The sequence below is a fragment of the Sciurus carolinensis genome, chromosome X (assembly GCF_902686445.1).
Source record: "Sciurus carolinensis chromosome X, mSciCar1.2, whole genome shotgun sequence".
NCBI classification, from domain to species: Eukaryota; Metazoa; Chordata; class Mammalia; order Rodentia; family Sciuridae; genus Sciurus; species Sciurus carolinensis.
In genome coordinates, this window is record NC_062232.1 from 125,974,860 (window position 1) to 125,987,486 (window position 12,627).

The following is a 12,627-nucleotide window of genomic DNA, read 5'->3' on the forward strand; positions in this document are numbered from 1 at the left end:
TTAACAGTGGATGCTAATGTCTGCATGCATATCCTCATAAATTGGTTATTGCCCATACACCAAGAAAACTGCACTGATTTTTTTGGAAGTCAAATCTTCTTATCCTTCAGTAAAAATACAAAAGACTTGGTCTGTTTGTAGTGAATTATAGCATCATATAGGAGGCACTGGCACTTTGGTGGATGGGAAGGTTTTCCTTTTGAATTACACTTGAGGCACATTTAGATCTCCTTTCAGGACCAGAGACCATTCCCTCTCCTGGTGAGAGAGATTGAGTGAAGATCCCCACCAAAGGGTTTGGGAACAGGTTTCCATCTGAGGCAACCCCACTTACCCTCTGAAACTTCTCCTTATAAATAATTCTTGCCTCCTTGGCCAGAGTAGAAAATACTTTCAGAAGAAGAGCAGAACTTAATTTAAATAAGTAGACTACAACTGGTTTATATTGGGCTATCTAATTTGATTATTGTGGATAGGACATATGTGTGCATGCACATGTGCGTGTGTGTGTGTGTGTGTGTGTGTGTGTGTGTGTGTGAATGGTCCCTTACCATCCAAAGATTTTATTAGCAAAGATTCCCTGTACTCAGGGTTCTCCTAAATTCTCCCCAAATGTGAAATTCATTCTTATTTTGCTTTTCTTAATCTGCAGCCTGAACCGCCCTCAACCAACAAGTGGCAGCTTGACAAATGGCTTAACAAAGTGACATCTCAGAACAAGTCATTTATTTGTGGCCAAAATGAAACACCCATGGAGACCATTTCTCTGCCTCCTCCAATCATCCAACCAATGGAAGTCCAGATCAAAGTGAAATCCAACCCCAGCCAGGTTCTGGCTGAACCCAAAGAAAGGCCTCTCCTGAGTCTCATTAGGGAGAAAGCCCGTCCACGGCCCACCCAGAAAACTCCAGAAACAAAGGCTTTAAAACATAAGTTGTCAACAACTGTGGAGACAGCTTCTCAAAGGACAATTGGAAAGAAACAACCCAAAAAGGTTGACAAAAACACCAGCATTGAGGAGTTTACCTGGCCCAAACCAAATATTACCAGCAGCACTCCCAAAGAAAAAGAAAGCGTAGAGCTTCCTGATCCACCAAGAAGCCGCAACAAAGTCACAGCCCACAAACCAGTCCCTAGGAAAGAACCAAGGCCTCACATCCCTTTGGCTGCCGAGAAGAAGAAGTACAGAGGCCCTGGAAAGATTGTGCCAAAGTCCCGGGAATTCATTGAAACAGATTCATCCACATCTGACTCCAACACAGATCAGGAAGAGACCCTGCAGATCAAAGTCCTGCCTCCTTGCATTGTTCCTGGAGCTAATACTACCAAGTCCAAGGAAACCCCTGGGGCTGGCCTGACCCTCAGCACCTTAATCAGCAGCGGTAGCAGCAGCAACAACTTATCCATTAGTAATGAGGAACAGGCTTTCTCCCCAATTCCTGTCATGCAAACAGAGCTTCTGTCCCCTCTGCGAGATCAGGAGAATCTGAAAAACCTCTGGGTGAAGATTGACCTTGACTTGCTTTCTAGAGTACCTGGCCACAACTCACTACCAGCAGCACCTACCAAGCCAGACCACAAGGAAACTGCCTCAAAACCCAAGCGTCAGACTGCTGCTGCAGCTGCAGAAAAACCAGCCCCTAAGGGCAAACGTAAGCACAAGGTAAGCTGTTGAATGGGACTACCAAGTGATCATGACCACTTATGGTTGCCTAACATGCTCTTGAGTCTCATTTTTTTGTTTATGATATTGGGCATTGAGCCCAGGGGCACTTAACTACTGAGTCACATCCCCATCACTCTTTACTTTTTATTTTGAGATGGAATCTCCCTAAATTGGTTAGGGCCTCCCTGAGTTACTGAGGTTGGCTTTGAACTTGTGATCCTTCTGCCTCAACCTCCAGAGCCACTGGAATTACAGGTATGCACCACTACACACAGCTTGAGTCTCATTTTGGAGAAAGCAACAATGCTTTCTAGAGGAGATGCAGTATTAGACATGTGACCAGTGATGAAGCACTGGGAATGACCGGGGTTTGGCAGCCAGTGGCAAAAGTGTCCAGCCATGGCACATGAGAGGTTATGATGACCAGGAAAGAAGACTATATAGAGTTCCCTTTTCCAGGTAGCCAGTCCCTAAAGTTCTATGAGCTGCTCCTATTCTCAGGGGCTACTCATAACATCCAATGCATCTTCTGAGTTTGATCATTTCTCTGGACAAACAGTAACACACAATCTAATTATCCTTGGAGTATCCTGACTCCAACTGACATGTTTTGGCCAGCCTGCTGGAATCATTGACCCATGTGGGAGGCTTGCCTTGTGAAACCTTACCTACAGGTGATTTGGGCTGAATTCTATGGCAACAAAGTATTAGAAAGGCGAAATCCATTTGTTTGGAATATGTCCACAGAGATGAGTCTGTGGCAAATAAACTTGTCCTGATTTATCTCAGAGTTTTTTTAAAATTTTAGAATAACATTGTCTCATAGTGATATTCCAGCAACTTATTTCTAACAACTGTCATGGTAGCTAGACGGAGATTCCTAGTCCTTTCCCCATATCTTCTCTCTCTTTTCAATAGAGACTTTAGTATGCCAGAAATGACTCAGTCCTCAATGAGTTGTAGTCTACCCAGAGCCAATATTTGCCTGTTGAAACACATACTGCAAGAATTATTTAAGTCTTCATTCAGCTTTAATTTGGGGGTTGAATAGCAGGGAGTATATAACTGAGTCATGCACTAATATATCCAACGAGAGTATTCCAAAATAAGGAACAAGAGGTCTGGACCTCTTCCATTGCCGTGAATGCCTCTCTCTTGGTCATGAGGATAACAGGACCAGGTTTGAAAATATACCTTCAGAACCAACACATGCAAAAGTCCAGGGGCATACCTGCATGTGCTTCATTTCCTTGTATGTTGTTGATCTCAGAACCAGTTTCTATGTGTCACCCACAATCCTCATGGTGTTTGGGTGGGATTTATGCCATGTTAGAGTTGCAACGTTAGTTTCATATGTACTCATTTTTTAGGGCATTGTTGATGATAGAAGTGTCTGAAAATGATAGCTTCTCTTTACTTTTGTTATGAGATTCCCATGCCAGCCAGTCTTTTATCAGAGGTTCACTTCACAGTGCACCTCTTCCAAATGCCAACTTTTCAGTAGGACTAGACAACACAAGTTTTATTGCTTTTTAGTCTGATCAAAGGTGCACGTTTAACTCCCCTACCTAATCTATAAGTTAAAATAGAAGCTAATGATCTATCTTGTTCATTTTTTAATGCATGAAACATAATTGTTTGAATGCACCAAGTATTTCAAGCTCTGTGTATTATTTTTCCCATCGAAGCCAGCAGAAGTTGCAGAGAAAATCCCTGAGAAGAAGCAACGCCTGGAGGAAGCCACCACTATCTGCTTGCTTCCCCCTTGCATCTCACCAGCCCCACCCCACAAGCCTCCCAACACTAGAGAGTAAGTTCACCCTGTCTCTGTGTGATGCCTTCTCATAATGGTTCTGACTTCTAAGAAGCCCCAGTTGGACTTATTTGGGACATACTCTCCAGAGGAATGTTAAGGCAGAGAGTATGAGTCAATCAGTTCCACCCTGACAGCTGTCTCTGACCACTGATCTAACAAGAACAGAATAAAGAATGGAAAGGTTTTGGGTTGCTATGAACTTTTCAGCAATGCTTCATTATTTTAACTCAGATTTATCACCAAAATCAGCTGAGATGAACTTTTTACAGTTAGCGAAAAGTAAAGAGTGATTTATCTATCACTTTGATCAGATCACCTGCTTCTGGCCAAGGTTCAGTTCCGAGGGTGATTTAAACAACTTTCCTGGAGAAACAACCCTTTGGTCTTCACAATATGACATAACTGCTGCTTTTTTGATGTCATTGCAGGATGTTAACACAAAGCTTGAAGAATAGTAGCCAGGGGAATGGCATGTTTGGTGAGGCCAGAGAAATGAGCTATCCAGGAAGGAGCTCACCCTTCCCCTGGGGCAATTCTGTTTCAGGGAAAGCCAGTTAGTTAGGTTTGGATATGTTAATTCCAACCAGCTGGCACCTCTCCCTTCTTTGTCTGTGCCTCTTTGTACCCTCTTCACTCGGATGGTATCAGCCTTCCCCAAAAAAGTCCTGCCCTCTGTTTCTTCCAAGCATTGTGACTGAGTACTTTCTGTCTTATAAATATCACTTAACTAACAATCATGTGAGCCACTTGAACCATTCCATCTGGGTAATTATTGCCATAAATTCATTCAACATTAGAGATTACTTCCATCACAGCCCAGTTTTGGAGCCTATTAGCAGCCCAGAGCAGAGAGACAATCTGGCTAACTGCTGCTAACAATTGATTTCACAGATTACTGTTTAACATCAGTGATATGGCATCAATCTGCCACAGATCAGATGTTGAAAATAAGTTATCGGCTTACATTGATCTAGATCCTTGTGGTTTTGGGATGAAAGATAGGAAAAGACCAATAACCATTAGATTTGTTTTATACAATCATGAGATTTGGACCCAGGGCCAACCCTCTCCCTGATAATCCATGGCTATTTGTGAGGCACATCTCTACTCTGATATTAGTTGGCTCTGAAGCAACCATTCCCATACTTGGAGTGCTCAGAACTGGAAACCTTTACAGGGCAGCAAGCTGATCCCCTTCCTCTCAGGGTGGACCAGGCACGTGAGGAAGAAGCATAGACCTTGATGGTCAAATATACACATTCCAGGGCTTTCCTTCTTTCTAAGAGGAAGAACTAAAATGGTATAGCTGCAGTGGTCTTACCTTCTCAGTTCCCAGGCAAAAGGAAGAGGCAGGGCTAGCACCATCAGTCCTTACTGCCAATCTCCTTCCTAAGCAGCAGAGTACCTTGTTACTTCCTCTATCTGGTGAAGGAGAGATGATAGAGTACTAAGTAAACATCTAGTAAATTTGAGTTTGTTCTCATAAAATGGTGGTTTTAATCCAGCCTTCAATTTCTCTGTTTTTCTAGTAGGCAGGAAAGCCGTGTTTCCTTGGGAGCATTTATTATTCAGGAAGGACTAACTCAGGCCCTTATGCTCAGCAAAAAAATTCAAATCTTGGAACTGAGGAATAATGAAGTAAAGAGAGGTCTCTTAGAGGTCTTCTTTTGAGAATCCTCCACTCCCCTCCTTTGTACCTTTGATTCTTTACACTAAATACTTACAAATGTCTATGTGACAATACTTTTGTAAATGAATATTCTAAATCTAGCAAAGATGCTACATCAGACTATGACAGCTAGTATGCCCCATCATCTAACAGGAGGGTCTTGCTGAGATCCTCCCCTTCTCAAGAACTTAACCCATCAGCAGGATCTTTGAGTGATCTCTTGGTAGTGGTGATTAACTTCTCTAGTCTGCTGTCCTCCCCTGGCCCATTTTAAGAGGGACCCTTAAAGGCAAAATTGTCCTCATATTTGAAAGCCATAGCAGTGAGAGTGGTCTCTTGAAAATGCTTTCTGGGTGTCTTTTGTCAGGGAAATCATTAAAGGCATTGTGGTTCCAGGTCATGGCCAGGAAGAAGAGGGCTAGTGCCACTGGTTGGTTCAGTGACAGGTAGGAAGACTGTAGTAGCCAATGGCAAATCAGTTGCCATTCAAAATCAGCTCTTCCCCTTGCAGCCCCCAGTACCTTCTCAGCCAGTTCAACTAGTGGGGTAATGGTTACAACCAATTAACCTTTCACCTCCTGTAGATGCCAAAACAATGCTTTCCATGTGTATATCATCTAAATTCCCAAAGATCAGATGCCTCTGTAATTATTACACTTCATGTGGCCTGATATTGGTGGAATTTCCTTCTGGGCAGGAATTTTAATCCATGTTTACCATCATTTTTATCAGGTATCACAACACTTTTAAAATGGTTCTACACTACAAAGCAGTTGTAAAAATTCGTTGGCAAATATTTCCATATCAATTGTAATCAATTAAGGTAATGGCAGAAAAACTAAAGCTTTTTATTGATTTATTTTTAATTTGTACATTATACTTGTAGGTAAAAAGGGAATTCATTGGGCTATTTTCATAGTAAGTTTTTTTTAATTCACTGCATGACAATAAGATGGCATAAGGTCAAAGTCATGAAACAAAAGAGAAGATGATACATATCATTACAATTGGCAAATTTGCGCAACACAGTGGAAGTGGGACAAGGAGATTACGCTGACTTCTACTTCAGGAAATCAGACCACTTGAATGCTTGTTCATCGTTGATTTGTTGCTTTGAGATATGGTAAATCTATATTTCTAGACAGTGACTGAAATTGACCAAGAGGAAAACATAAATTCTTGTTGGCTTAATTTGCTATTGAAAATTGTAGTCAATAATCATGAAAAGTAAATGGCTGCACAGTGCAATATTAGTTGTCTAAGAAAAGATTAAAATTCAAGTAATCTTCATTGATTAGTCTAAGACAGTAACTAAAATGAAAATCCATGACCCAATTACCATGTTAAGCAGTTAGCATAAGATTTTAGTTGTTCTGTTTTATTTGAAGTCTCAGTCTGTTTGATGGTGCCCATTTAATGGGCAGATAAATCAGTTTGAAAGCATGGGAGTACTTTTAGGACAACAGATGACTTGTGTCAATATGAATGAAGAGTATATTTTAAAATGGAATTTTGCAATGTATAGGACATGAGTACATTGATATGACAATTTAAGTTAGGTGTTCATTATGCCTTCATGTTGAGGCAGAACATCTTGTACATAAAATGTACAATGTGTTACAACACTAATGTGTTATTTATTTCTAAATAATATATAAGCATAATATTTTTTAAAAATCTTCCAATTTATTGTTTATTATACAACTTATCACAGGATTGTTCAGTTAAGTCTTAGCACAAAATAAATAGAAACCATCCTTAAAATAATGGATTTAAAGTCTATGTTGTATTTTCTTTAAAAATCCAATTAACAGTAATCTTGATCTATTGCAAATATCACACTATAGCACATCCCATTAGACATTTACATTTGTTATGAAGTTCTGCTTCAAAGACATGTGTTCATTCTTGAATATATGTATGCATATATCTTTATAATGTGCAGAGAGATATTCAAATTATATCTATTTTGATATCTGCATACATTTTTATCTCTACTCCTCACCATAGGAAAAGAGTAATCATTTAAAATATCATTTTAGCTGAAAGTACCAGCATGGGGGAAATCAGAATAAAGCAAGATAAAATTTTATGGTATCCTACATGTTTTGTTTCCACAGAAATAATTCATCCAGGAGAGCAAATAGAAGGAAAGAAGAAAAACTCTTCCCTCCTCCACTTTCCCCACTGCCAGAGGACCCTCCACGTCGCAGAAATGTCAGTGGCAATAATGGTCCCTTCAGTCAAGACAAAAACATCTCCATGACTGGACAAATCACCTCTACCAAACCTAAGAGAAGTGAAGGCAAATTCTGTGCTACTTTCAAAGGGATATCTGTAAATGTAAGTGTCTTAGGAGAAATATTATGCTTTTCGGGCAGAAACCAATTAACCGAGCTCATCTAACTGGATGGACCAGAAGGAATGGAACATGGGAAAGGAGCAGAAAATATAGAAGTGTGTGTATGAATGTGTACATGTGTATTTAAAAGCAGAAACTCTCCATTTCAAATCTCAAATATTTCATACAGGATGAATTTTTCCTTCCAGGTTAATTTTCCGTCTTGTTTCCCTAAAAATATTGCATATGCTGAGACTCGGGGCCTTCATGTCCTTTAGTCCAATCCCTTCATGTTGTGGAGTTGGGCAAGACAATCTATTATAATTGCCATATCTTCTCACACATGGTAGGCACTAATCACTTAGTAAAAGAAAAGACAAGTAAATGGAATATGATTGCTCAAGGTTACTGAACCAGGGCAGGAATTCTGAGTGGCATCTTTCTACCACTGAGCTTTACAAATGTGAATTGCTTTAAAAAAAATAGTCACTAAATATGGTACACTTTAATAGGTGAATCTTGCTAAAATCGCACAATAATGGTTCTAAACTCAGCTAAAGGACTATTGAGTCCTTTGGATTCTCTGTGCTGCTGATCAGTTATCACAGATAATTGAAAATTTGTTTCATTTTCACACCAATACACAATGTCTTTTCATTTATCTCAGGTATAGCTACATGAGCTGTGGAAACCACTAGCAATAGTGCTGTTAATGAATGTTAATAACCAACATATCCACCTAAATGTATACATATGCAGATGTCACATCCATATGCATGTATTATTTGATATAATATATAAAGCAAATCAGTGAAATCAATCAAATGTCTGGTACCAACATTTTATGCCCCAAACCAAAAGTGCTATTTAAGATGCCATGAATGTCCATAAGGTTTCTGAGCTTTAAGGACCCCAATGTATTTTCCTCCATCTTCCAAGATGACTGAGATGACATATATGTCTACATAAACTTCATTATCTATACAAAAAATTGCACTAATATAAAGTTGCCATTTTCCATATTTGCATACATATCTAGCAATGCTGACTCAGTAATGTTGGGAATTAAGCCATCTATTTTAAACAGTAATTACACTACCCATCCTATTTTTCATACTGAGTGTGATTAATAGTATAGACTCGAACTGATGCTTTCTTCTGCAAGCTTTTGGAGGGCATACAACATATCCAGGGAATTCTTGTTGTATAGTGTCTAGTATATTGCCACAAATAATTAGGTGGTGTAAATAATAGTGCCTACTATATTGCTACAAATAATTAAAAGTTATAAATAATTCAGAGGTTATTATGACAATGATAATGCTTATAAGATTCTGCAGTCATTTCCTCAAGAGCTAAAGACTACCAGGGAAACATGATAAATATTATTATATTTGCTCCTAGAAATACATCATCTTTCTTAAGGATCATGAAACATCTCTGAGTTCATAAAATGAATTAACTTGACTAGAGGATCTGTAAGGTTTCTTCCAGCTCCACCAGTGTTTTCGACTTTGTGCTCTCTCAGTTTTCTCTATCCCTTTAGGCATGAAGTCCTGTTTATTAACTCAGTGCGTGGGTGAGTGTGGACAGATGACATGTTTATATAATTTGCATGCTCATGAGTGTATCTAGCCTTTTCTAGTCAAATGTTCCAGAACTGAAATCAATTCCATGTGTGCGGAGGATGTGGTGTTTGGGGGTTTTTGTTACTTATCTTGGCCACAGAGACACGTGGCACTGTCTTGGGCTAATACCACTCTCTAGTCTGGGCTAATCTAGCTCTGGCAGTGGAGACAGGGAGCTGGCATAGGAGTTTCTTAATGTTTCTGATTCCTCTATGTGTTTCGGGTGAATAAATTCTATGATGATCTTTAAAATATTTTCTCCATTTCCATGTAACAATTTGTAGGTTGGTAGCCTTGTGGCATCTTTATCTCAGTGTGCTCTAGGTAGTAAGAATTATTTCATAATGAGAAAATTAAGGATCAAGTGGAAAAAATCAACTTGCATTGATATAATAAAAACAACCATATTTGACTTTTATCTTTAAAGTAAACCCATTAAATAAAGCAGGCATGCTCACATGTGCATTCAACAATTGCTAAGAGCACTGTGCCCTGGGGTAGAGGGGCAATGTCATGAATCAGAGTTGACTGCCAACCTGGGGTGACCAGTAAGACTAGAGTATAAGTACAATACTAATACAAATGCAATACTTTTATACTAGAGTATAAAATGATTGGTGAATTAGAATGTTAGAGAAAGGATAGACAGGCCTGTGAATGGTAAAAGAGGACAAAGAACTGTTGGTTGTAGGCAAATGACAGTTTTCCTGGTGGAGGAGAAGTTTGTTGAGCTGACCCTTAATAGATGAGTAGGTTTAGAAATGAAGGAATATGATTAAGCAAAATGATGTCTATCCACACAAGGAAAGCATACAATCCAGCCTTAAAAAGAAGGAGATCCTGCCACATGCTACAACGTGAGTGGACCTTGTGAACATTATGCTTATTGAAATAAGCCAGGTATCAAAGGATGAATACTATAGGATTCTGTTTATCTCAACATGATTACAGTTACCAAGTTGTAGAGCCAGCATATCAACAGATGAATGAATAAAGTTAATGTGGTATACATATACAATGAAGTTTTATTCAAGCATAAAGAAGAACAAAATTATGGCATTTGCAAGAAAAAGGATGGAAATGTTGAGCATGGTGTTAAATGAAGTAAGTTTGATTCAGAAAGACAACTATGGTATGTTTCCTTTCACATGTGAAAACTGGAGGGAAAAAGTAACCGGAAAAAAAGATTGTATGAAAGTAGAGGGATATCCTTATGGTAGAAGGAGGGGGTGAGGGGGAGGGAGGATGGTAGGGTAGGAGAGGTATTCAGGAGTGAAATTGATTAAATTATGCTTTTACATGTGCATGGATATGCCACAGTCAAACCTACCATTCTGTATAATTAAGATGCACCAATAAAAATATACTATAGGATTCCACTTGGTGAGTTCCCTGGAGTAGTCTTATTCACAGAGACTGAAAATGCAATGTTGACCACCAAGGGCTGAGGTGAGGGAGAAATGGGGAGATGCTGTTTAATGAATACATAGTTTTAGTTCTGCAACTTGAAAAAAGAGGTTTGAAGATTGGTTGTACAGAAATGTAGATATACTTAACACTATTGAACTTTACACTTAAAAATGGCTAGGACAGCAAATTTTATTGCATATGCACTTTACCATGATTTAAAATGTTTAAAAATAAAATAATTACAATAAATTAGAATGAAGTGAAAAACAGAAATTAAGGTAAGCCTTTTTGAGATCTAAAATTCCTCTCAAAACATATTGAGAAAGTAAAGAAAGCAGAGTATATTCAGTTTGGTTGAAGTCAGTGTTCATCAGAGGTACAATTTGGAGACTGAACTGAAAGCCAGATCAGGGAGGGTATTAAATGCCAGGGTAGGAGATCAGGCTTGAGTTTGCATCTGGTTGCAGGGCACCCTGCTTCTCCCACTTGCTGTAGCAAAGGACTACCACAGTTTCCTGTGCAATCATGCCATAACCAATTGGGAACTCCTTAGTGACGTACTGAAATGCAGCCTCAATGTTAATAAAGACCATCCTGCTACTCTGAGAAAGAAGGAACTGGTTTGATTTTCAATTTGTTCTGAGAAAAAATTATAGAACTGTCCAGAATTAATCACTGCAGGTCTGGAACTTTGCAGAGAGAGTAAGAATGAAGTTTTCCTATGGAAACTATCTGCTTATTGTTGAATCTGTGCTGGCACATACATGATTGACAAATCTGGTCAGGAAAGGAGAGAGCAGAACAATAAAGTTTGCAGCATACCAATCTTAGAGAGGCACCAACAAAGAAGAGTAGAAGGAGGACAAAGTGCCAAGGGAAATATTATTAGAGATAGAACAGGGATGAGTATCCCATAGTTGTCAGGTGGGTAGAGCACAGTCTGTCCTGTGAACATGGCAGATGGCTCTGTGACACAATATTGTCATGTACTTACAAATCTTGCCATCTCCTTTCTTCTATTAGACTCCATCCTGTTTATAGCAATGATGATTTAAAGTGAAGTCCTCAGAAATCTCTTATCCATTTGATTTTTGGCCTTGTAAAACTGAGGTTTTACCATCCTAAGTCTTCAAAATGAGGCACATTCACATGGCATTCACCGAGCCAGAAAAGATTTGGGAACCTTCCATGAACAAAAGGGTGCTTCAGTCTTAAGTCAGCCAAGGAATAATTATTGCAGTATAATACCTGGTGCTTTGGTATTTGGATGGACCATGTCTGGTACTTTGAAGAGTGACTTGAGAACTTTATTTATGCTAGATAAACTTTCTGGGCTGATTCTATTACAAAAATATCCGCATTAGGCTCAAGGACTCTAATCTCTTTCCCCCTCTCCGTTCATTCTCTCCCCTTTATCCCTCTCTTCTCTGTGTTGTTCCTTCTCCTCCCACCTCACATTTCTCATTGGGGACATTTGCCATGTTTACCTTAATGGAACTATGAAAATGTATAATCCTAGTGCCTGTCTTGCTTGGTATTTTGTGTCATCATAGAATAAAAGCTGGTGATTCATGGCATTCACAAGATATACCAGGGTCACCTGTTTATCCTCAAGCTGTGTGTATTGTTTTCCTTTTTCTTGCCTTATTTCCTACTGTGCTTGACACTCCAAACATTTATGAAAAGATGTTCTAAAAGCCTGGGCTTAATGAAGCTATTTGTCCTCCATTTTCCCAGGAGGGAGACACTCCAAAAAAGGCTGCCTCTGCCACCGTTACTGTCACCAACACTGCTATTGCCACTGCCACTGTCACTGCTACTGCCATTGTCACTGCCACTGTCACAGCTACTGCCACCGCCACTGCCACGGCCACCACCACAACCACCACCACTACTATTTCCACCATCACCTCTACTATCACTACTGGCCTCATGGACAGCAGTCACCTGGAGATGACGTCATGGGCAGCCCTGCCCCTCCTGTCCAGCAGCAGCACTAATGTCCGGAGACCCAAGCTCACTTTTGATGACTCGTATGTTGTCCCCAGATTATCACAGAAACAGTTTGGGAGTGGTGATTGAAGGGTGGGGTCAGTA

The 12,627-nt window shown here is 39.6% G+C and overlaps 1 protein-coding gene across 1 annotated transcript in view; it reads left to right on the forward strand.

Annotated features, from left to right (window-relative positions):
- Nucleotides 1-12,627, forward strand: part of LOC124972138 (AF4/FMR2 family member 2) — a 183,836-nt gene that overhangs the window by 144,591 nt on the left and 26,618 nt on the right. The window contains exons 8-11 of the mRNA XM_047536373.1: nt 653-1,663; nt 3,355-3,476; nt 7,272-7,494; nt 12,268-12,563. Of these exons, the coding sequence (XP_047392329.1) occupies nt 653-1,663; nt 3,355-3,476; nt 7,272-7,494; nt 12,268-12,563 (1,652 nt within the window). The remainder of the gene's footprint in view (nt 1-652; nt 1,664-3,354; nt 3,477-7,271; nt 7,495-12,267; nt 12,564-12,627) is intronic.